The 25666-nt window shown below is 32.2% G+C and overlaps 2 protein-coding genes, 2 long non-coding RNA genes and 1 other non-coding gene across 18 annotated transcripts; 3 read left to right on the top strand and 2 right to left on the bottom strand.

Annotated features, from left to right (window-relative positions):
* Positions 1-2346: 2346 nt before the first annotated feature.
* Positions 2347-8667, bottom strand: LOC146952051 (uncharacterized). Of its 13 annotated transcripts, none has more exons than XR_015033315.1 (16): positions 8309-8667; positions 8143-8212; positions 7670-7798; positions 6734-7109; positions 6584-6644; positions 6452-6511; positions 5602-5857; positions 5119-5152; positions 4970-5025; positions 4703-4741; positions 4236-4390; positions 3999-4079; positions 3551-3599; positions 3033-3105; positions 2783-2871; positions 2347-2695 (listed from the first exon to the last, which is right to left on the bottom strand). It is a non-coding gene; the product is annotated as an uncharacterized LOC146952051 (long non-coding RNA). The 13 variants fall into 13 exon arrangements; XR_015033300.1 differs by having other exon boundaries at positions 5602-5685; XR_015033304.1 differs by having other exon boundaries at positions 5602-5685; positions 8326-8667.
* A 2027-nt stretch (positions 8668-10694) lies between these two features.
* Positions 10695-13200, top strand: LOC146952050 (uncharacterized). Its single transcript, XM_085757778.1, has 6 exons — positions 10695-11081; positions 11422-11523; positions 11614-11679; positions 11816-11881; positions 12516-12800; positions 12889-13200. The coding sequence occupies exons 1-6, from the start codon at positions 10881-10883 to the stop codon at positions 12970-12972; spliced, it is 804 nt and encodes a 267-aa protein (XP_085613904.1). The 5' UTR covers positions 10695-10880; the 3' UTR covers positions 12973-13200.
* Positions 13201-13257: 57 nt separating this feature from the next.
* TRNAD-GUC (transfer RNA aspartic acid (anticodon GUC)) lies at positions 13258-13329 on the top strand. Its single transcript has one exon. It is a non-coding gene; the product is annotated as a tRNA-Asp (tRNA).
* Positions 13330-17539: 4210 nt separating this feature from the next.
* On the top strand, positions 17540-20183 carry SBP1 (S-ribonuclease binding protein 1). Its single transcript, XM_085757844.1, has 4 exons — positions 17540-17724; positions 17895-17995; positions 18468-18784; positions 19446-20183. Exons 1-4 carry the CDS (start codon positions 17648-17650, stop codon positions 19971-19973), a joined length of 1023 nt encoding a protein of 340 aa, XP_085613970.1. The 5' UTR covers positions 17540-17647; the 3' UTR covers positions 19974-20183.
* A 650-nt stretch (positions 20184-20833) lies between these two features.
* Positions 20834-25613, bottom strand: LOC146952047 (uncharacterized). Of its 2 annotated transcripts, XR_015033378.1 has the most exons (5): positions 24864-25612; positions 24487-24625; positions 22465-22542; positions 21896-22249; positions 20834-21312 (listed from the first exon to the last, which is right to left on the bottom strand). It is a non-coding gene; the product is annotated as an uncharacterized LOC146952047 (long non-coding RNA). The 2 variants fall into 2 exon arrangements; XR_015033372.1 differs by lacking the exon at positions 21896-22249 and having other exon boundaries at positions 24864-25613.
* Positions 25614-25666: the final 53 nt, after the last annotated feature.

The following is a 25666-nucleotide window of genomic DNA, read 5'->3' as shown; positions in this document are numbered from 1 at the left end:
AGAGAAAATGAGAGAAAAAATTGTGGTTTGGCATATATATAATCCTTAGGTAAAATTACCAGTTTGTCCTTCCTTACCATTTTCTAAATGACCAAAATGCCCCTCAGAAGGACAAAATGGTAAAATCAACGGGCATTAATTTTTATATTTAGTTTAGTAGATAGGCTTAACCATTTTTCTTTTTTTCCTTCATAATCTGAAAGAACAAATATTGATGAACACGTCAAGAAACAATAAAACAAAACTATATCTGACACTGCAATAAATAAATCAGTTTTCTCTAGAAGCAAATTGTATCCCATAGCAGAAAACCAATGAACATTTTTCTTCAAAATAAATATGCATTCATATTTTTATAGTATTATTTTTACTTTATCGCTTCACACAATAATTGAGCCATGCCTTCATAAAAGATAATAAGAAAATATTATATATAAGATATTAGCATATTTTCAATAATGTTTATGTAACCAAAAAAAAAAAATCAATAATGTTACGCCTACCATTTTTAAGACAATGTTTAACTTTGGTCCATTGTAAAATGTCAATTTATCATAGAATTATATTTTGTTCAATAGCTCGAGTACACTTTGGTTTCCTGTTAATCACTTTGAAAATAATTAAACTATAATTCTCAATTCATGATACGTTGATTATTTACACCTCCTCCACCAATCACATGTAATATAGACTCATACATACTTGTATTTTATTTCATTTTCATATATATAATTCAATGAGTTAAAAGGTGATGCACTTTCAATGTAAATTTATTTTACTCTCATAACTAGTTGTCAACCCGTGCTTCGCACGGGATGGATTGCTTTTTTTCGGATAATTTTGTTGGCAAACACATATTTGTTAATACGCTTAAAAGTAAACTGATTCGAAATTTAGGATATATAAAACTGGCAAACACAAATATATAAAACCTTCTAAGCTAAGAAAGGATATATAAAACATTCTAAGCTAAGAAAGGATATTTTTAGATATCGGTAGTTGTCCGGTCGTACCCAAACAGTTAGATTCCAGAGGAAAATGCACCTAAGATCAAATATTTCGAGCCAGCTTCCGTGGAAAATTACAATTTTGCAGATTTGACCCAATTTTCCTGCATGAAACATGTCAAAATTCATCCAAAAACAGTCCCCAAACAGCCCAAACCAGTTTAATCATCATTACCTACAAAACTATTCGGATTGAGCAGCATTTTCGTTCGCCAGCCTTCGATATCCAAAAGATAGAATTCCGTGTTCATGAGATCTGAATCGTGCAACATGTTAACGAACCCGTTGGCGTAAACGCTCAGGGTTCAAAAAACTCATTACCACTAAAACTGTTCAGAAACAAAAAGAGAGAGCATGGATAACAAAGCAGAAATTTACGGGTCAAATTGAAAGTGGCTATGCCACTATTGTGGGTTTTAATAGAGAAAAAGGCCATGAAATATCAAAGGGATTAGAATGATAGATTAGTTTTCATTAGTAATAAAAATTTAGATGGATAACTCTTATAGCCATATCAATCACAAGCTTTATGGAGCAGTTGCATGTCTGCTAAACAAATTCTGGTTAATTGTTATAACATGTTATATTTTCAGTCCAACCCAATACTCTGCCAGTTGTAGTATAGCAATCTATGAATCAGAATTTAACAACACTTGCTTTCATACAAAACTGAATCCAAATATTTAAAATATCTAAAACAAAATTGAAGCAAAATCAATCCAAAACTACAAACACAACACTCATTTGTACAAATTTCCACATATCTAATTTCTATCCACCTTTTACTGCATGATTTATGTTGCGGTGTTCAAATTTCTGCACGAGACGGCGAGGCAGAAAGTAGAGGTTGCATGTTGAGTGGCATTAACCTCAAATTTACGTATCTTGTAATCAACATGCAACCTCTACGCACAAATTTCTCCCTGCATTATTGTTAATATGATTCCATGCTATACCAAGAGAACGTTATATTTGTTACTCTGCCTCAACATGCAACCTCTATGCACAAATTTCTCTTCTTTGAACTGATTTATCGTTTTGAACGGGGTTAGCATTGATTTATCGTTGAAACATGCAACCTCTACGTAATTCAACCCATGCTAACCCTTAAGATCGTTGTTGCCTTCGCACAAGTTGAATTACGTATTTTTTTAAAAAATTGCTCTAAAGGAGAGATGTTTAAATTACGAAACATTGTCATTCTTCGTAATTTTGAGAACGAAGATCGCATAATAAGAATTTTGGTTCTTCATTGTCTAATGCTAGTCTAGTGATGAAGAAAAAAGAAAAAAGAAAACTTAACCAAGAAACACTTAATCTTCAATCGCATGTTCGTCACTTGACCGAAATGCATACTCAATCAACACAAGATGAGATGCCAATAAAATAAAATTAGTGTTTCAATTATTCACACCATCTAACAAAGAAAATGTTAGATCCCGTTTGCCTGTATAAAGGGCGCATTCTCTTTTAAGAAGATGATTTCAGGACTCAAAATTCAATGCCTTATCTACCCTCACTTATTAAAAAATTACAAATTTGCAAAATCTATTGTAAGAGTAAATACTTAAATAATTGAGCATATGTACAGGCTCTTCATTCTTGGTATGAATAACATAAAAGATTTGGCCGTGATCAAGTTCACCGCTAAACCAAGGTGACCAAACCTCCCTGACCAACCAACCAACCTATGAAAAGCAGAACATCCATCAGAATATGTACACGGAATTGGTACAAAGCAAATTGGATTCAAAATGAGCAGAAACCAAACATACCCTGTGTAAATAAGTTTCTGAGTTCTTCGGAAAATCAAAGTTAATAACAACATTAACCGCTTCGATGTTTATTCCTCTAGTAAAAAGATCTGTAAATGTTTCACATAAAGGAAGAGAAATGAAAATGATGAATTATTAGGACAATATATCTATATTGTAGGTTAAATATCGTTCCAAGCAACTTACGAAAAATAAACACACTGCCTGTTTATAAGAGGTTTTTTTAAGTGTTATCATTAAATAGGCTTACATGATCTGCAATCTCTTGATAATGTCTAAAAATGAATGGCCTTATGGAGTGCATCAGAGTGAACCATTTCTGGCTAAAATCAGACCAAATAGCATTAGCTTTGGGCCGTGTCTCCTTCAATGTTTTCACTTTCTCTATGAATTCCAACAAAATTTCCTCACATGATAGACTTCAATTGTTAGTCATTCTAAATGACCTTAGATAAATATGAAATGGAAGGGTTCCCTATTACTTACATCTTTTCACATGAAACTATAAATTAGTGATGATGAAGTTGTTAAATTCAATATGAACTATCAATTATTAAAGCAACTTAATGGCACACAACCAAATATAAGATAAATATGTTTTCGAACCCTTTCTTTCAAATTAAAAGTATATGTTCCCACGCGGATCTCAGCAATCACTTGTTCTGATTTTACATGTTGATCATTTTGAACTATTAGCCAAACCAAGCAAATTATTAAAGCAACTTAATGGATGTGCAAAATATAAAGAAAAACTGGGGTTATCTTTACCATTAAAGCATGACCACCATCACCAATGTCTGAAATCGCATCTTCCTCACTTGGACCCATAAAATAGGGTATTCATTTGTAAATAAAAAACATTGAATCAAACAGAATCAGAGGTATAAAACATTAAACAAAATTAATTATACACAAAAAACCTAAATAAAAAATAATAAGTAAAAACAAAGAATAAATCATATCATAACAAATGAAGGGAGAAATTTTGGCAAGATATTTTTTTCCTTTCAAAATACTCTGTTAAATCCACACACGCATGACATGGTTTCTTAGTAAAATCAAGGGCAAACAATGACAAAATATATTCAGATTTGATTCATCAAATTCTAAATTGCCAATTTCACTACATCTGTTTATCTAAAGAGAACTTGGACCAAAATAAACTATTCTCATTGGAGAATAAACTATTCTTATCCCACAAAGGTAACACGCTTACCATTAAATGTGCCGAATTACATTGAATACAACCTAGAAACACCATTCCTCAATTTTGCAAAACCTCACAATGACAGAATTCCTGAGACAATCGAAACTATTTCAACCATATTTCAAACTTCACTGTGCTACTTCCGATTATTTTGTTGAAGCAATGGTTAATTTAAAAAGAAGATAGCATCAACATATGAAATTTGAGTTTAAAATATGTCAAAAAGGAAAAGGGAGCAGTACATACTAAAAACAACATGCAAACTTGGTGATTGGAGTCACTTCAAACCACTACAAAAGCATCATACTTGAGTCCACATACATACTTTATATCATAACTTTGGGAGTTTGCTGTTCAGCATCCTTGTTGGCTTAGACTTGCCATGCTCACAAGAGAAGAAGCTGAAATCATATATTGAAAGATAAATATCTCAAAGTTGTATAGTGTTAATATTGTCAAGTCCATAATCAAACAAAAAATACTGCAAATTTCTGCTTGAATTTTTATTCAGTTCATATCTTTTAGCCACTGCAAATTTCAAGCACCAAGATATAACCAAAATAATGCAAACACATAAAAAATTGATGACTCACAATTAAATGGCAAGTAATGGTGTATTATTTCCTATATGTAATCACTAAGTTGGTTGAGAATCTTGAGATTGTTCTTTTATAACCTCAATTCATTAATACAACTACAATGGATATTAGTACCTGTTTGTCATGGAGCTCAATGAATTTTCTGATAAGGACCTGCAAGTTCACATGATTAACCTTCATACCTTTTCTAGTTATTGCCATAAACAACAAAATAAAAAAATAAAATCAGGTGTAGGGACTTTCTTGATCCTGAAAGCCGGAACCGCTTGTAGTTTTTAGGAAAATGAATATTAGAGAAAGCTATACAGAAGTGTATATATTCCTTTCTCTTTACTTTCTTTTTGTTTTTAGAGAATACCGAAAGAGTTACACGGAAGATACCTGTCAACATTTTCAGTATTCTTTGCTGCGATTCCCCCTTTGGGAGCTGCTGATAACTGCCAAAAGAGTACAAATAAAATACAAATTAGCTTGACCAAAAGCACTGTCAGTTGATATAAGTGCAAAGATTAATAAAAGCTTATTCCTACCTGAGGCAATATCCACACCGATTTCATCAAGCACCTGCCAAGAATAGGGTAAGTGAAATTACTATAAGTTTCTTTTTGTAATTTCAAAAGCTAATATTATCTTAATGTAAGGCCTTGAATTCATTTATCATCTTTAAGATTTTGTTTTAAAAATATTTGTATGTTTTATAATCTAAATTCACAAGAACTGCATTAGAAATATAGAAACACTGCAACTAAAAATATAATTAATCCTAGCCTTTAATGTTCAAGATCAAGACAATGACGCTAAAAAAATATACACAGTCTTTGTTGCTAACACTTGCATACAATTATTATGAGTGCTCAGAGTGCATTTGTAACAGAATAAACCAAAAATCATTAAAACAATATTTAAATGAGAAATTAACAGCGATGAATAAACCTAATCAAACAAAATAAAAGTCACGGCGACCAAAATAAACCACAGTTCATAAAAGTCGCGAAATCGAGGTTTCTACTTACATCGTGCAGAATTTTCCGCGCTTCAGTATCCATTGGTAGTCACAATCTGGCAATTTCAGTTAAGCAAGAGCACCATTAACTGACCTGAAAAGGTAACAACCAAATTATAGCAAGTAATTACCGTGTAAAACACAACAAACCCATCGCTCATGATTTTTTATGGGAGAAACATATCAAGCTTAAATCAAAATTGTGGGAGAAACTCATCTCTCATGATTTTTTATGCCTAACTATGATTCCAAATCATTGTAGAAACCTGGCAGAGAGGGATTTCTTTGTCAGTGTGGTGAATCCCGAAGAGGTATGTAACATATCAATATTTGAACTTGAATATTGGAATTTGAAGAGGTATGTCTCTTAAATAATTTCATCGTTTCAAACTGATATTTTAAAATCTACCTGGTTCTGAAAGATGGAGTTATTTGAATAATTAACTCAATTCAGTTTCCTGTTATCATAAAATGTTAAGCTGGTCTCTCACTTTGCAGAAAGTTTGTCAAATTAGTCCATTTGTCATGTATTTTCTCATCGCTTGAATTTCATAGACACTAAGTATGTAATTTCATGGACTAAGAATATGAAATTTCAGGGACAACTTGATACTCAGTATGTAACTCCAGTGACAACTAAGTGAGGGACTGACGTGACATTTTATAAAAGCAGGGGACCAAATTGACACACCCTATAAAAATAAGGGAGCAAACTGGATATTTACTACCCTATCTATAACCAGCCTGATTTTTCATTACAATTACAGGAGTCTTCCATCTTATTTTTATCAACATAAACTGACAACAAATTTTAGAAAATGAAAACAAAATATGTTTTTAAAAATTAAACAGACACTTACACTTCCTTTGCTTGTGCCACTTCTCTATACTTCCATACCAGTTCCACTGGAAACATAGTGCTGCAATACACATTATTCCAGCAGCAATAACCTCAACAAATGCCATTAAGAAAGACCTCTGAGGGGATAAACCTGAAGTTGCTAGGGATAACGCATACCCTCCAAATAGGTTACATAACAGATATGATCACAACTGATCAATGATAACAGACACACATGTTAAAGCTTACATACATTCTTATTTTTAAACATCGGCAGAAGTCACCGGAAGATAAAGCTTACCTACATCAACTCAATTTCAAGCCGGTCATGATGAATGAAAGGAAGGCGACATTGAGGATGATCATCACCGGAAGTTTACGGCGGCTAGCGAATCCTGTTTCAGAGATTCGAGTTCAACGACTGATTGAGCATCAGATTGCAAGAAATATTTGATTCAAAGATTTCAAATTCAACGAAAAAGATGGAGAGAAAGATTGAGGGCGATTCACTTCCTTGCACGTTTTTGTCTCTCTTCCTTGAAACGCTGCTGAACCAATTTATAACAACCCTTCTAATGGTCAGAACCCAAATCGTTATTCTGTCTTGCCGCTTGTTCGCCGTCTTGCAAAGCCATCTCACCGTGTCGCCATTATGCAGCCCACTGCAATACTTTGTTCTGAAACAGTGAAATTTAGAGATGAATTGTTAATTAAAATAAAGAAACAACACATAACATCAAACACTAAGCATATATACACCCTTGATTTATTTAGGGCTAGTTTGGATTGACTTATTGTAGCTTATCTGCTGAGATATGTTTTGTGAGACTGTTTGGGAGAACTTGTGGAAAAAAGCTTATGAAAATTTTCACAAGCTTTTTTTGGTTTATTTTCATAAGTTCTACAATATAACTTATAAAAATAGCTTATAGCATATATAAAAACACCATTTCTATAAGCTATTTAGATAAAATTAAGATTTTTCACAATTTAGATTTAAGGACCTATCCTAGCCAATGTCATCAAAATAGCTTATAGCATACACAATTTAAGTTTTTTCACAATATAAACTATTTTTAACACCTATTATGACAACTTAACGACCAATGTAATCATCAAGGTTATTTTGATAAAATTAAGATTTTTTGCAATTTCTGTGAAACTGTTTTTGTATATACAAAAGCACCTATTATGACAACTTCATTTCACAATTTACCATCAGGTTCATACTACATACCTTGATGAGGCCAGTTCCAGTAACATGATCAGCATGTACGTGTGTATTCATAGCATACACAAACTTCAAACCCAATTCTTGAATGAGTGATAAGTCTCTATCTACTGTCCTATCAGCAGGGTTAATCAACTGAAGTTTTCAACAACAAAAAATCAAAAATCAAAATCATCAACAACTAAAATTTTCATAAAAACACCAAAATCATCAAAACAACTGAATTTTTCGTAACAAAAAATAAATCACCAATCATCAAAACAGAAGAAATCCATTATTCAATTCAACAAATAATTCTGACCCACATAAAAAAATTCCCATAAAAAAAATCTGACACTTCAAAATCATTTTTTTTCACAGAAAAATAAAAATTCGTCAATCACCAAAATAGAAGAAACCCATCATCAAATTCAATAAATACTTCCAACCCAGATATAAAAATTTAATCTTCAGAAAAATCAATTAAAAAGGCCACATACCTGACATTCTCTATTTTCACCAATCAATTCACCAAAAGTTGAATTCTACGAAATCCCTACATCAATTTTCCTGCACAAAACCAAACAACAACCCAAATCCAAAGAAAGTAAAAAAATCACCATTGATAATCAAGAAAATGGAAGAAGAAAATGAATAAGCAAGTACCTTTCCTAATCCCTTACCTCCCTTAACAGCCAAACCTCTACTTTGTACCATCCTCCAATTAATTGGTTCTGGTCACCAACACAACACACAAACAGTTCCAAAATCACCCATGCATAACTCTTGAAGCTTGAATTTGATTAAATCTCAATAATGGTGAGAATGGTGGTGAGGTTCAGTTAGGGACAAGAGAGTGGAAGATTAAAAAAATAAAACTTGCATAAGATAATTGAGGCTACATGGGTCATGATCTTTGAATTGCATGCTGCAGAAATTTTGTCAAAAAAGAAACGGCGGAGACGGCGAGGTCGCGGTGTGAGGAATAAGAGAACGGGTGGAAATTTTGAAGGAAGAAGAGAACTGTGTACGGTGTGAGCAAACCCAGATATATATGCCATGCCCGTTAATTTTACCAAAATGCCCTTCTCCAAAATTACAGGATTACCAAAATGCCCTCAGAAGGGCAAAATGGTAATTTCCACGGACATTTATTTTCTTATTTAGTTTAGTAGATTAAATAAGACCACTTCTTACAAATAATTTCAACATATCTTAAAAAGTGAATTAATGAAGTGGTAGAATAGTAAACTGTAATCGGATATTAGTATAAAACAATTTTGGTGCATGCACTTCAGACTCTAATCCAGTTGCACCCTAAGAGATAGATGAAGATATCCATTTAATCTAGAAAAGAATGAAAAAACGGTCAGAAAAAAACACAGTTAACATAAATGGTGTTTTTTCTTGACCAAAACACATAAATGGTGGTTTGGATATATACTATACACATGGTAAAAGGAGATATATAATCGTTGGGGTAAACCTAGTTCCAAATTCCAATCATCGCAGAAGAAAGCATTCATGGGGTATTAGGACATGGAGATATATTGTCTCTATGTCCACATAGTGTGTGTTTGTTTTTTGATATAAAATTATAATGTGATTTATATTGTTGTTAGAGAAACATTCTGGACATAAAAAATGATCGTATTTATATTCAATTTGTATATGGTATTTTTTTTTTTGGGGGGGGGGGGGGGGGGGGGGATCCTACACTAAGTTTTTGGTGAAATAATGGTGTAAAAAAATTTGCTCAATGAATGTAAAGGTTACATGATATTTCACCTAAAATAACAATTTTGGTAATTTTATTTAGGCTAATTGAAATAAATAAGTCAGTAGCATTCTCTAACATTTAATTTTTATGGACATCCTTCATATCTAAAAAAATAAAATAAAAAAATTGGTGTGGCTATAACTACCAAGTCATATATTAGATCCCCCCATGGGTGTGATGCTATTTTCTTTTACTTTTCTCTTTCTCTTTCTGTTACATTAATAATAATAAGTTATGAATTTTGATTTAATTTTGGATACAAGATAAAAAAAAAAATTATGTGCTGTTCATAGTTAGATAACACAATGCGAACGTATCACGACACAGGGGGCATGATTTCCACTCACCTACTATTTCTTGATAGCCGCTCATCCCAAAATTTTCATTGGCTTGATTTTGGTTTGTGAATGGTTCCAGATAAATCTTTTCGCAATGAATAGCATTGCTCATAACTTTATTATGTGTTGTGAATTTGAAAAATCAAATGACACCAATAAACCTAATATGTGGAGCAAGAGTAAGTATCGACCAAATCTAAAGTATTTAAAGCAGCAACAACAATAACGACAGATCTAAAAACTAATTAAGCAAAGCAAGAACAAAGTTAAAGAGAATAAAGAAACAAACAAAATACCATTTGATTATCCAATTCGATCCAATAATGACCTATGTCTGGGAAGAGAGATATTTCTGGTCCACTGTCAATGAGTTTTTTTACAAAGAGATATACTTAATTTCTATCTATTTTCCAATCTTTTCCATGAACAAGAGACTTAAAGATTTTCACTCATCCAATGTGTTTACAATGTTTCCTATCCTAAAAATCTCACTCAAAGATCCTCAACCCTTAGCCTCTATAGTTCATAAAAGTCCCTTCATTTGGTTTCATAAGATTACGCAAAAAGAAAAAGTTTTGACCTTCAAACATTAAACACTCTAAAAGCCGGAAGAAAAAAAAAACCAAACCCTACAACGACTTGTGCGCCCTCCCATACTAATACAATTTATGTTGTATAGGTTGGTGTAGCTAACACATCGGACCCTGCATCTAATGTAGGCTACTAATAACATCCTTAAAATAAACAGTCATGCGCTGAAGCACCTAGCGCATGGCTCCATGCGCTTTCATTGTGAGATTTCAAAGCATGTCACAGCACTACTTAATTTATTACTCTAATTCTAGTTTTACTTTGTGGCAAGACAAGATTTAAGAAGGTGGTGGAGAGAGAGAATACCAATTTAAAACGTTAATCCCGCTTCCATAAACCCAACGTCACTCTTTTTGTCCGGTTTTTCTATTTCTAACCTTCTTGCTCAGCATATCATATACTACTTGCATATCGCTTGAGAGAACAGAACAGAAACAGAACACCATCAACATTCTCTCTCTCTCTCTCTCTCTCTCTCTCTCTCCTCTTTCTCTCTCTCCCTCAAAGTTTCATAACAATAATAACAATAATGGCTGGTTCTTCTGATGATGATATACACCAAACACACCCATCACTTGTTCCTCCTGATTCTCAAGACTTCTCCAATTTATTCAACCAACTCATGGATCCATCTTCTTCATCATCTTTCAATTTTTCTGATCCCTATCCTCCTAATCCTTCCACCATCTCTTACCCTCCTCCTCATTTCTCTTCTTCCTCTTCTGCTCAGGTATATATCTATATTCTACTATCACTTCTTCAAATACATAAATAAATACCATAATTCAAACTTCCTAAATATTACTATAACTTTATCTTGCACCATTAGGGCTTGTTTGCTAATACGGCAAGTTTGTCCAAATCACGAGCTTGTTTCTGCTAACACCGTGATATCAAACATGCACTTAATATGGTTTTATAAGTTAAGAAAACTCAAAAACAAAATTTGGTAGATCTTATGCTACTTTTTTTTTCAAGTTCAAAATTACATTTTGTGATATCTCTATGTAACTTTTTTAAACTTTTGTGATTATTTTGATGACTTTTTTTATTCTTTTTTTTGTTTGAAGAATGATGAAGGTTCAGAGTTGCCATCATCAAAGGCTGCCCCACCACCACGTTCTTCTTCAAAGAGAAGCAGAGCTGCAGAGTTCCATAATTTGTCTGAAAAGGTTCAATTCAATATTTTTTACCCTTAAAAAGAAAGATTCTTTTTACTTTTTTTTTGCCTTTCTGATTTTGAATTTTAATGAATGGAACAGAGAAGGAGGAGTAAGATTAATGAGAAATTGAAAGCTTTACAAAATTTAATTCCAAATTCTAACAAGGTGATGTATTTATGTAAATTTTCTAGCATCTTATCTCTTTTTATACTTTATTTTAATTTATCTTACAAAATATTATTATTTTACTTCTTATTCTTGTGGATGAGTGAGTAATTTTGTGTTTGTTTATTTTTAATAGACAGATAAAGCTTCAATGTTAGATGAGGCCATTGAATATTTAAAGCAGCTTCAGCTTCAAGTGCAAGTGAGTTTTCTTTCACTTAAGATGAACAATGAAACTCTAAAACATGTTAAATACTATTATGAATGGTTTTTTTGTGCAATAGATTTGTCCTTAACCATGTCAAATTGTCAAGTGTTGTTGATGAAACAAAAGGCTAAGGTTTGTCCGGATTGACTTATTTACGCTTATTTACTGGTATAAGCACTTGTGAGCGTGTTTCAGAGAGCTTATAGTTAGAAACACCTTATAATATGTACATAAGATATTTTCAACTTATTTTGGTAAGCTCTTCAGGCTAGCTTAAGAAAACAACTTATAGCTTATATGAAAACGGTTTAAATTTATATCATCTTTTGTTATAGAAACAGTTTATATGTGAACACTTATATGTAAGTGTTTATGCATAATCTCATAAACACTTAATCAAATCGTTTATCCGAAGTCCAAACTCGACCTATGACTCAATTTGGATCATCTTCTAGCTTACTGAGCTTCACAATTAGCTAAGGAAGAAATTAAATAAAAGAGCTTCTTGATTCTTTAAATATTTATTTTCTCTGTGAATGTTTCTTGAAAAATTTATCCAAAGTGACTATAGGTCCATTATTCCATCATGGACTAATTGTTACTTTAGTGTTTGTGATTAATTCTGCAGATGTTAATGGTGAGAAATGGTTATAGCTTGCATCCAATGTCGTTATCAGGAGGATCGCGGCCTACGATGTTTCCTCAGACTGAGTTGTTCAATCTTGATGAGGGTAATAGTGGATTTCACAATTCTAACAATGCAATTACCCCGCCTGCTAACAATGAATATTTCGCACGGCAAGCTTTTAGTTTTCCAGAACAATGCAGCATGTCAAATCAATCTGTAATCATACCCTCGGCGACAAATTTAGCTTCATTTGATACCTCATCAAGTTTTCAAACCTCTATTAAGGTTCATGTTTGATACAAAATAATTTTAATGAACAGTTACTTCATTTATTTGTTTATTGAACTTAACAACTCTTATTTCTGATGTGAAGGATGTTTTCAGCCACAACAACATGCCACAACTGATTATGGATACAACAAGGATTGGAAAAACTCCTTCTTCTGATGTGTCATAAACAGCTTGAATTCACCAGAGATAAAGGATTTTTTGGACATGTCATTTTGAAAAGGGTAGTTTTTGTTCAGACATCATGTTCTACAATTGAACTCAAATTTGACACTACATTAGGTTGTTTGTGGTACAATTAGCAACACGGTTTGACACAATCTTTGTGCCATTGATAACTGTAATAACATTTTAAGAATTCATCAATTAGAAAAGGAAGCTAATGAACATTCTGCAACATGCAACCACTTGCTTTGGATGGTTTAGTCTTGAGTGACTAGATTATTGCAAATCAGTCGTTGTAGTATAGTGGTAAGTATTCCCGCCTGTCACGCGGGTGACCCGGGTTCGATCCCCGGCAACGGCGACTTTTTTTTTTAATGTTACTTTAATTAATTATGATTTTTTTATTTTTCAAAATGTTAAGTTTTTATTGAGGAGCCTAAGTAGAAACTACTCCTATATAAGGTCTATGTAATTCTACACAAGAACAAAGCCTAATGTAGCAAGAAAAAAAAGTGGACAAGTTAGTTGGTCGATTCAATTCAACCCTTTTTCTGGCTGGTTGGCTAGTGTGTAACATCAAATTTTGTTTGATGTTCAAAATATTTTGATTTCTGTATAAGGTGGATAAAAAAGCAAGCTATGAGTAGTGTTCTACCGTTGAGCATGTGGAGTGTCATGAACAAAAAAGATTTAGGAACAAAAGATAAGATGAAGACACGAATCTTAACGAAATACAAATAAGGAAGAAGTTGATATCTATGCATGCTAAGGCAATCAATTAATTCATACTAGTAGTGAACACTAATCATCTTCCATCATCATCCCTACCTCTACTCTACCCTCATTTCAGACGTGGTCCTCACCCAACACAACAATAGGATTTGATTTTCTTCACATTTTTGGAAACTTGAGCTTTAGGTAACATTATGACCTTGCCCCAAAAAAATGGTAACATTGTGACCATGGATTGTTATTTTTTGAATTATTTTACCATAGTCAAAATAATATAACTTGGCTTTAAATTGGATAAAAAAAACTGGTTTTTAAAATGAGGAACCCGAAACTGCATTTTTTAGAAAATAGAAGAATAAAAAGGTTTAAATATGATTTTCGTCCCTGTAATATAGGCGTGTTTTGATTTTCGTCTCTGTCAAAAAAAAAGTTTGAATTACGTCCCTGTAAAAAAAAATTTGTTTGAAAATGGTCATTGGCCCCACTGTTCAGCTGACTTGGCATGGTTTTGGCCATGTGGCAGTTGCTGACTGTGCAACTTTTGTCACGTGGTGCTGACGTGGCATGCCACATAATATTAAATTTTAAAAAAATATTTTAAAAATTCTGAAAATTGTTTTTAAAATTAAAAAATATGAAAATAAATTTAAAAATCATAAAAAAATTCCGAAAAAAATCTGAAAATTATAAAAAATTTCCGAAAAATCTGAAAATAAATTTAAAAATCATAAAAAATTTCTGAAAAAAATCTGAAAATTATAAAAAATTTCCGAAAAATATGAAAATAAATTTAAAAATTCTGAAAATAAATTTTAAAATATTAAAATAATTTTCTGAATTAATTTTTTTGTATAAATTTCAATATAAAATTAATTTTTTTGAATATTATATATCCTGAAATTTCTGAAAAAAATAATTTTTTTTAAAATTAGAATTTTCATAAAAGAATAAGAAATTAGATTTTTTTATTAAATTATAATTTATTTTCAGAAAATATAATTGCCATTGTTTTTCGAAAAAAATTTATATATAATTTTCAAATTAAAAAATCTATTTTTCGAAATTTTTTATGATTTATAAATTTATTTTCAGATTTTTCGGAAATTTTTTATAATTTTCAGATTTTTTTTGGATATTTTTTATGATTTTTAAATTTATTTTCAGATTTTCCGAAATTTTTTTATAATTTTCAGATTTTTTTTAGAATTTTTTTGTGATTTTTAAATTTATTTTCAGATTTTTCGGAAATTTTTTATAATTTTCAGATTTTTTAGGATTATTTTTATGATTTTTAAATTTAAATAAATAATTTTCAGAATTTTATTTTTATTTTTTAATTAAGTGGACCGCCACGTCAGCGCCATGTGGCAAAAGTTGCACAGTCAGCAACTGCCACGTGGCGAATACCATCCCAAGTCAGCTGAACAGTGGGGCCAGGGACCATTTTCAAACAATTTTTTTTTTACATGGACGTAATTCAAACTTCTAAATATCCCATATTGTTCTAACTTCTTAAATGCTTCTTCTCAAATCTTGTTTTAGGCTTCAAAATTTGATGGGTCGACCTCTATGTGATAGATTGAACTCTATGATGGTCTCTACTTTGTACATTGTAAATTTGTTGACAGAAAAAAAAAAATGTTGTTAGAGATGGTGATTTTCTCATTTTCGTATGTTAAAGTGATTTACTTAAAAAAAATGTGCCCATAGACTAGCCCATTTAGCATGAAGTCCACGGAGGGATAAGGCAAATTATTCAATAAAATTGTTAAGTGTGGCCAATAATCTTTTGGCCACCCCGTAAACTTTTTCTTTAATTCCGAAAACAATTTGGGTACCCAGCAACTTTTTTTCTAAAAATGATTTTCACGATCAAGAAAGACGTTAACAGTAAACATGACTTTTATGATAGTAATTCTAAAGTTGACTTTTATGAAAAAGAAAAATATGAAATATAAAGAGTAGTGATATTTGTACACCTCTTTCTAAACAACTTCCATGACAACTTTGTTTTTATTTATTTTGATTGGTTAAAATCAATAGAGAGAGAGAGAGAAAAAGGTAGAGAGAGAATAAAAATATAATGTGAGTATGAGAAAGAAAGCTGTCAAAAAGTTGTTAGAAATTGGTTGTACAAATATCATTTCTCAAATATAAATATGACTTTTACAATGAAGCAAAATATGAGCAGTAAACATTACTTGTAGGATATACAACTTTTTTAGCAAATCACGATAAGGATGACCGTAAAATATATGCGTGTTTTTGTGCGATAGTGTAGGGTACTCAAATAGGTGTTGAGATATACTCCCTCCGGTCACATTTATAAGCAAAAAACACCTTTTTAGGTACATTGAATAACTAATGTATCTAACATATAAATGTGACCGGATACATTAATTATTCAATGAACCTAAAAAAGTGTTTTTTGCTTATAAATGTGACCGGAGGGAGTAGATAACAATTTGCACTACTCAATCTTGATCGAATTTGCCTATCATGGACGATTTTCTAATCTGTCTGGTTTTTCTTTACTGATTGTTCTATTCTTTGGAAGGAACTTTCTCCACCCTAACACGACATCAACATGGTAGAAAGAAGATAAAGAGAGGAAGAATATGAAGGAAGATAGAAGAGCAAAAAAGAGAGGGAAAGAGACATAGTGAGAGGTAAAGGAAAGAGTGAATAAGGGATGGAGTTAGAAGACACATTTTGTTGGTTGTAATGGTGATGCAAGTAGAGGATGTGGGAGACTCACATTTTAGAAGGAGATTGATGATGAAGGTAAAACGATAAGCCTCATATGATCTCTTTCACCATTCCATGGGCATAGCAAACCTCTTTTGGTATATGGGAAGGAAATTTTGAGTTTTTATGAAGATGTGAGTAAAATCATTTTTGGACAAATAAAATTGAAAAGTGAAAAATAATTGTGAGATGTTCAAAATGTGGAAAACCTAGGCATGTAAGAAAAACCAAGTAATGTATACTTTTTATGGTGGAGTATTATACTCCCTCCGGTCACTATTATAAGCAAAAGTTGACTTTTTAGGTTCATTCAATAAATGATGTATGTGGTCTATATATAGACTACATACATCATTTATTGAATGAATCTAAAAAGTGAACTTTTGCTTATAATAGTGACAGGAGGGAGTAGTTCTTTTGAACTATGATTGTAATGTTAAGCAATGTGGGACATTTTTCAAGATGCTTCAATTTCAGCCAATTGTAATAATCTTTGTCTTGATTAAAATTGTTACATATTTTTCTTCAACTGTCTACACATTTCCTAGCATTGACAATCACAATTCAATAGAACTATAATAATCCACCATAGATAGTACACTTCATTTGAAGCTAAACAACTTCAAGAATTTCTCATATTCGTTTGTGAAGTATGGGAGAGCGTCGAAAGCAACAATGAGCAAATGATCCATGACTAACCAGAGCCTGAGCACCACATATAACTCTTATATATTCAATATATTCAATAATTAACAAATAGTCATCGCATGAGCGTATAATGAAAAAAATCAGAAAATTACTCATTGTCTTATATCAGCAGCAGTTAATTGTTGTTAAATATTTTTCAATGGCAATTAACTGTCGCTGAAACATTTAAAAATCGGTTCAATCACTTTTTAAATTGTTTCAACCGATCTTAAAAGCAGCAGCGGCAGTAGTGAACAATTTCATAAGTGAGGAGAGTATTTTCCAAAAATCACTTGGTGAGTTCATATTTGGGCCTAGATTGTCGAAATCTCAAAGTTGGTCCAATCCATATGATATCTTTAATTTCGTGAATAAATAAAGGAAAGGGGTAAGTGTGGAAATTCATAGAAGAAACTTCTTCATTGTCCTCATCGCCATTCACATTCACATTCCCTCGAGAGACTTCTCTCTTCTCTCCTTCTTCTTCTTCTTCTTCTTCCTCCTCCTCCTCCATGGCTTTTCTTCAAGACCAGTTTCAACGCCACTACCAGCAACAACCACAACCTCAACCACAAACCAAATCTTTCAGGTAATTACTATTTACACCCCTCTTAATATTCCAAAATAATTCCAATTTCTTTCTACCTTTCACTTTACCAAACATTTTTTTTAATCTCTCTTTCTTATAATTTAATCTTGTAATTGATCCTTTAATTATCTATTTCTCACTAATCTTAATTAATTTTTGGTTAATTTCAGAAATTTACAAACAATTGAAGGTCAGATGTCGCAGCAGATGGCTTTTTACAACCCTACTGATTTGCAAGATCAGTCTCAGCATCCACCTTACATTCCTCCATGTATGCAAATTCTTCATCTTTATTCAATTTGTTTCATTTTTATGCTTTTTATTTTCAGCTGCATCAATTTTTGCTCTAAAAATTGAAATTTTTAATGAAAAATATGAATTTTTGGTAGCTACCCTTTTGGTCATTTTGAGTCAAAATTGTTCCTTTTGTGTTGTAAAATGATTTAATTGCTTGAAAGTTTAAATCTTTGAAGTCTATTTAGTATTTTCTTTAGGTTTTTCTTAGGGGCTTTGTAGATATAAGCTACCCTTTTGGTTATTTTGAATTAAAATTCTTTCTTTCATGCTGTAGAATGATATGATTTAACTGCTTGAAAGTGTAAATCTTCAAAGTTTATTCAGTTTTTTCTTTAGCATTTTATTGAAGGGGTTTTTAGATTTAATTTTGGGATTCATATAGTAAGTTAAACCCTACATTTTCATGTGTTGTGACTATTTTGTTTTTGATTTTTTTGGGGGTTTAGTTCATGTAGTTGGTTTTGCTCCGGGTCCTGTCATTCCGGCTGATGGAAGTGATGGTGGTGTTGATTTGCATTGGAATTTCGGTTTGGAACCAGAGAGGAAAAGACTAAAAGAACAGGATTTTTTGGAGAATAATTCTCAGATATCTTCTGTGGATTTCTTGCAACCTCGATCTGTGTCCACGGGGTTAGGATTGTCGCTCGATAACACTCGCCTGGCTTCAACAGGAGACTCGGCTTTATTGTCTCTCATAGGGGATGACATTGATCGTGAGTTACAGCAGCAGGATTTAGAGATGGACAGATTTCTCAAACTGCAGGTTAGCTCAGGTTTTCTATGTCTAGTTTAGCATCTTATTGGTTTATGGGTTACTTGTTCAAAGTAAATAATTTTCAATTAAGCTCGTTTTATTGTCACTCAAATGTAAATTCATCATGATCGGTAACTGGACCATATTATTTAATATTTACACACACTTGATATATCGTATGCTGATGATTTGTAAGTGGATCTGTTCAGTGTTTTCTCAAACACTGTTTCATTGCTTGAACTGAAAAATAAATTTAAGCAGCATGTCAAAGTAGCATTTATTGTATAAATGTTTTTGTGCTTGTTAGACAATGGTTTTGATATTTGACATTGCGTAAAGCCATTGTCCAAAGATAGAGAAAAGATTGTGTAACATTTTTCTTGTTATTTTTTCTGTTGATTATGAAAGTGCTCTGATTACTACATTTTTGTGTTATAAATACGTGTATCACCAATCGATTATTTCACAAATCACAAATCTTATCAAACTGATTTGAAGTTCAAATATATGTTCTCTTTGTAGTAATTAATTTGAAGTTCAAATGCCGTATTGTGATGCATTCTAACCTGTATATATTGTACTCGTAAGAGCCTAATTTAGCATCTATGAAGAAATGAAATCTCTCTCTTTCAAATGAAAATGCTACGCTAATTAATTTTCTCTCTAATAGGGTGAACAATTGCGGCAAACAATTTTAGAGAAAGTTCAGGCAACACAACTTCAAAGTGTTTCAATCATTGAAGACAAGGTCCTCCAAAAACTTCGCGAGAAAGAAACGGAGGTAGAAAACATCAACAAGAGGAATATGGAACTTGAAGATCAAATGGAACAGCTAAGTGTAGAAGCAGGCGCGTGGCAACAACGAGCCAGATATAACGAAAACATGATTGCTGCTCTCAAGTTTAACCTCCAACAGGCATATCTCCAAGGTAGGGACAGTAAAGAAGGGTGTGGTGACAGCGAGGTAGATGATACAGCTTCTTGCTGTAATGGTCGTTCGCTTGATTTTCATCTGCTCTCCAATGAAAATTCCAATATGAAAGACTTGATGAAATGTAAGGCTTGCAGAGTCAACGAAGTGACGATGGTTTTATTACCTTGCAAGCATCTTTGCCTCTGTAAAGATTGTGAAAGTAAGCTTAGTTTTTGTCCTCTATGTCAATCCTCTAAATTCATCGGCATGGAGGTCTACATGTAACTGGATATTTTATTTCAACGGTATAAATCTCTAATTTTATGTTGAAAGTTATGTGTCCTGTGTTGTTGCTTATCATAGTTATAGTTTAAGTTATTGTTCAACCATTGTAACAAGTACCGTGACACATTGCAACTAGTTTTTAAGATGTATTTTACTGTAATGTAACGATTATCAGCTATTCAGTTTTAGTAAATTTTGGAAGGATGTCTATATTAATTGTCTGTTATATGTTGTCCAAAAGCATAAGCTTTTGGGATGATGAGTTATAACTGCGTGTGTCTAAATTCATTTGTGGAACATTGAAGATTTTCTCTTGATTATTTATGAATATATGGGAAAACCTTCTGATGAGGAAAACAAGATCATGATAGTGAATCTGAACCAATCCTATGAAATGTTTTTTAAAAATGTTAACATATCAACATGATAAATGATCATATAATACTTCAATCACACTTAATTATTTTAGAAAAACATGTTATATAGTCTGTAATTTAAAAAAAAAAAAAAAGTAAACCTTCAATTCAAACACACCCTAAAATTTGTAACCTAAGGAATCCAAGTCTGTAACTTAAAGAGATCAAAACTAGTCGCCGACCCGTGCTATCGCACGGGTTATTGATGAGATTCATGTAGAGGCAACATATGAATTTTGATTTAAATGAAAGATATTCAATAAAAACGACATAAAATATATGTCAATTTCATTACAATATTAAAGGATAAACATTTCGAAAGTTTAATCAATGACATTTTGGAACACCTCATCATTCCATATCTAATGGTTGCCGTTCTAATTCTGTGCATATATATTGACTTATTTGATCTTATATAGGACTACAATAAGCCAAAACACTAAATAATACAACGAAAGGAAATTTTCATTACAAACACGACATGATGATCAACTCACGACCAAAATACTTATGACCAGAATAACCTTATCAGGTGAAGTCAATCACAATCTTGTAATTACCTCTCATACATGATGATCAACTTTAAATCTTTAGCGACTGAGAGAATAGAAACTCTTACATATCTATTGAAATACAAAGTATTGTATTTATATGGAAGCTTATAACAAAGCTATTGCTGACAGTAGAGCTCAAGTACTTGGTAGAATTGAAAGCTGCACAACACACCAGCTGATGCCAGACACACCAGCCGCTGCTGCACTCCACTAATGCCAGGAAAAAACTCCAAAAAAAACAAAGCCAGGACCCATAAAAAGCCACATAACAGCAGGGTCCCAAAGAACCAAACACGCAGGGGTCAAAAACACCTGCTAGCATCCCCTGCAACAACAAAAATCGTCCCATCGAGCCATTGACCACTCCCCCTTCACACAATTATAATCACCAAAGTAAGTATATATTAATACTTTATACTTCATAATACACATTTAAAATAAAAATTAGATTCCGACACATTGTTCAAAGTCCAAATTAGTACGTAAAATGGAAATAAAGAAATGGTTGAAAACAAAGTTCCCTAAACTTAATCAGTGCTTCTAGATTGGACAAAGGAGTTCATTTCACATTGACTCAACCTTTCCAACCAATAATGAAGTTGCAAAACAAAATGTTTCCACTACTAAATAATCATCAACCAATATACTCATTGTTATTTGGATCTCACAACATTACATATCTTCCACTTTTGAGTCTAAATTCATTCTTCACAAATCACGCTGACAATTTTCCTTCCTTTCTGCTGCAAAATAGCACTATCATTGTAAGCTTGAGTTACAATGGCTATGTGAGTTAGCATTTCTAACTTTGCAAAATATGAATGGCTATGTCATAGATGAAATTCATCTCCTTATAACATGAAATATAAATACAAATTACTGCTTAAATATTAATATTTCTCAATCCAAACCATTCATATTTCAAAAATAAATTACTATTCTATGTCTCTACCTCAATCATTAACATAACTTCAAGATGTTAAACACACATTCTCGTAGCAACGTCCACTTGCCAAAATGATATTTTGCATCTCATATATGATTGTTACGTTATCTTTCTTTCCTCTATAGAGAAGATACCACAAAGCACAAAGAATTTTTTTTTTTTTGAAAAAGCAAAATTATATTAAAATAAAAGTCAAAACCACCAAAAATAGAGTTCACAGTATTTCAATTCTGTCCAGAAACATCCAACAATTATAGCCTAACTTCCAAACACAACACTACCAGAGTTACAAAACTTGCAGCCATCTAATTCCAACTTGAAAACCATGAGACCTCTACAACACCAATTAATCAGAAATTCCTGTCATGACAGATGAAAGAAATATGAAACTTACGATTTTCATGACTGTTTTACAACTATAGTTTCTTTAGATATTGAGATATTATCTATTTCTTCTTCAAAATGAGCCAAAAAAGTATTTATAGTCTAAATAAGCCAATTCCTTTCTCCCAATTAGTTCATTACCCTTAATGATTTGAACAAATTAAAAGAGATAAACAAATTCACATGTGCACCTGCTCTTAGTAGAGGAGAATAACACCCAAGTATTTTTCAAGCAGAATCACCAATTTAGTGTTGAACGGAATATGAAACTGCAATGAAGAAAGGTTAGTTATCCTCATTTCTATCCATTCTTTAGTCAAGCATTGTTATTCATCTTTTGTCTTTTATATCAAACATTAAGTAATAAAATGAGGAAATATTTAGTACTGCATCAGTCATTGTACACAGATAAAACAATGTGTTATATTGTTATTCTTCTCAGAGTAAAAAATATGATAAAGACTAACTTCCTCTCAGTTGCATGCCATGATGGAAAACCAACTGAAGGCCTCATGTGAATGCTATCAAACATTTAAAATTTAAAATTGAAAACATTCATACCATGTCACATAAATTTCTGGATAATACATATACATATCAAATGTCAATTAGGGCAGGCTAAACTAATTCTTTTCCTATATGGATGCATCTTGTTTTGACTTTGCAAGGAAAAAAGGTCCCAGGGCATAAAAAAACCAAATTAATAACTATTAAAAATAAAGGATTTTGAAATAGAGATAAATTTAAGAATCAGAGATGCATCTTAATGATAAGGATGGACCTAAAAAGGATTAGTTTTTTTATTGTTTTATCAAATCACATACAGAAAAATTCTGGAATCAACTTCCCACAACAAATGCCACAAAAAGTAACACTTTCAATTCCAATATCATGTTGGAGTTTCAAATTGAAGTGTCAAAAGAGATTGAAAGATAAATAAAAATTCTCTGATATAACCTATATAACGTGTACTCATAAGCTATGCCTGCTTATCTAAATGTGCCAAACCTGTCATACAATGTTTCTATAAGCTCTCATAATCAATTTCACAAGTGCTTATGCTAATGTCAAACACTGTTTCAATAAACTCTCCTAATCAGTTTCACATGTGCTTATGCTACCAAATAAGTACAAATAAGACAATCCACACGTGCCCATATGCAAATAAATTGAAAACAACTTATGCAAATGCCATACACTGTTTCAATAAGCTCTCTCAACCAGACCCAGAAGTGCTTAAGCTTCTACATATATTCAAAGAAGCCAATCCAAACATACCCCAAATTCTAAAATGACAAAAAATTCCAATAACAATTACAAACAGAAAAGAACATACCATGAGCCTTGAGGATCCTCGTTGTATTATTTAGTGTTTTGGCTTATTGTAGTCCTATATAAGATCAAATAAGTCAATATATATGCACAGAATTAGAACGGCAACCATTAGATATGGAATGATGAGGTGTTCCAAAATGTCATTGATTAAACTTTCGAAATGTTTATCCTTTAATATTGTAATGAAATTGACATATATTTTATGTTGTTTTTATTGAATATCTTTCATTTAAATCAAAATTCATATGTTGCCTCTACATGAATCTCATCAATAACCCGTGCGATAGAAAGTGTAAATAAGCCATGATCAAGTGGACGTTGCTACGAGAATGTGTGTTTAACATCTTGAAGTTATGTTAATGATTGAGGTAGAGACATAGAATAGTAATTTATTTTTGAAATATGAATGGTTTGGATTGAGAAATATTAATATTTAAGCAGTAATTTGTATTTATATTTCATGTTATAAGGAGATGAATTTCATCTATGACATAGCCATTCATATTTTGCAAAGTTAGAAATGCTAACTCACATAGCCATTGTAACTCAAGCTTACATTGATAGTGCTATTTTGCAGCAGAAAGGAAGGAAAATTGTCAGCGTGATTTGTGAAGAATGAATTTAGACTCAAAAGTGGAAGATATGTAATGTTGTGAGATCCAAATAACAATGAGTATATTGGTTGATGATTATTTAGTAGTGGAAACATTTTGTTTTACAACTTATGCAAATGCCATACACTGTTTCAATAAGCTCTCTCAACCAGACCCAGAAGTGCTTAAGCTTCTACATATATTCAAAGAAGCCAATCCAAACATACCCCAAATTCTAAAATGACAAAAAATTCCAATAACAATTACAAACAGAAAAGAACATACCATGAGCCTTGAGGATCCTAAGGATTTTGCTGCCAGTGATAAACTTAACCTGAGCAATTCCATGAGAATCTCTAAGAATAACACCGATCTGCGATGGAGTCAAACCCTTCTTTGCAAACTTGCAAATAGTCTATTCCACCTATAATTCAAATACAAAAAGTCACATTTTTAAGCTAAATAAATCGATTAATAAAATAACAAAAAACAATAACAGAAAAAATAATGGGTAAGAGAAAAATTGTATCTTGGAATTCATTTAAGAACAAATCAATAATGATAAATTGGAGAATGAATCAATACACTGAAATAGTGAAAATGAAGAAATCGATTGAAAAAGAATGAAATATGCAAATCGAAAAACTGGAAAGATTGATTACCATGTGTTAATGAAGCTGAGAGGGCCCAGCGACGAGACCCTATCTCCATCCGTTAGCGCCACCGCGATCCCCTTTCTAATTTCACCGTTAACACAAACTCTGTTAGAAACTTCTAGAAGCAGAAAACCCTTGCCACCACAAAACACCATAAATCTTTTCCTGAACTGGTGAATGAAGGGAGGATCCTATCACCCTCATTCATTGGATCTCCTTCGGCTCAGTTTGTTGTGTCGCCGCTGCCGTCTCATAGTTTCCGCCTGATGCACGAGTAGGGAGAGAGACAGAGAGTGTGTGTTTGGATTTGTGAAGGAAAAATTAGAAATAGGTTTGGATGAGAGGAAGAAGAAGATATGGCTTTCAGAGAGAGAAGAAACTGGTTATGAGAAGAGAAAGAGAATGAGAGAGAGAAGTTGTATTATGAGAGAAATGGTTTCAGAGAAGAGGAAGAAGAAGGGAAAATTCAAACCGTATGGGAGAAAGAGAGAGTTTGAGTTCTGTTATGAGAGAAATGATAGTGTTTGCAGGTCACACGTGAAGCATCCTCTCCTATTGGCCATTTGTGTGGTGGTATTTTGAACAGTGTGCGCCCCCAGAATTCAGCACTCATGAAGGGTTAAATTGTCATTCCTCAGTTTCAAACTCTAGGGTTTTCCCTCCATGCCTTAAATCAGTACAAAATTGAGGAGGATGCATAGGGTTTTGCTAGGGCTTTAGGGCAGAACTATTTTCCATTTAAATATTAAGGATATCTAACATTTGTAAATCAAATGACCAAAATGAAACTAAAAAAGCACAAGGGAATG

The sequence above is a fragment of the Medicago sativa genome, chromosome 1 (genome assembly GCF_051527215.1).
Source record: "Medicago sativa cultivar Bolivia chromosome 1, Bolivia_mono, whole genome shotgun sequence".
In the NCBI taxonomy this organism is placed as follows: domain Eukaryota; kingdom Viridiplantae; phylum Streptophyta; class Magnoliopsida; order Fabales; family Fabaceae; genus Medicago; species Medicago sativa.
This window is presented reverse-complemented; position numbering and strand designations above follow the sequence as displayed.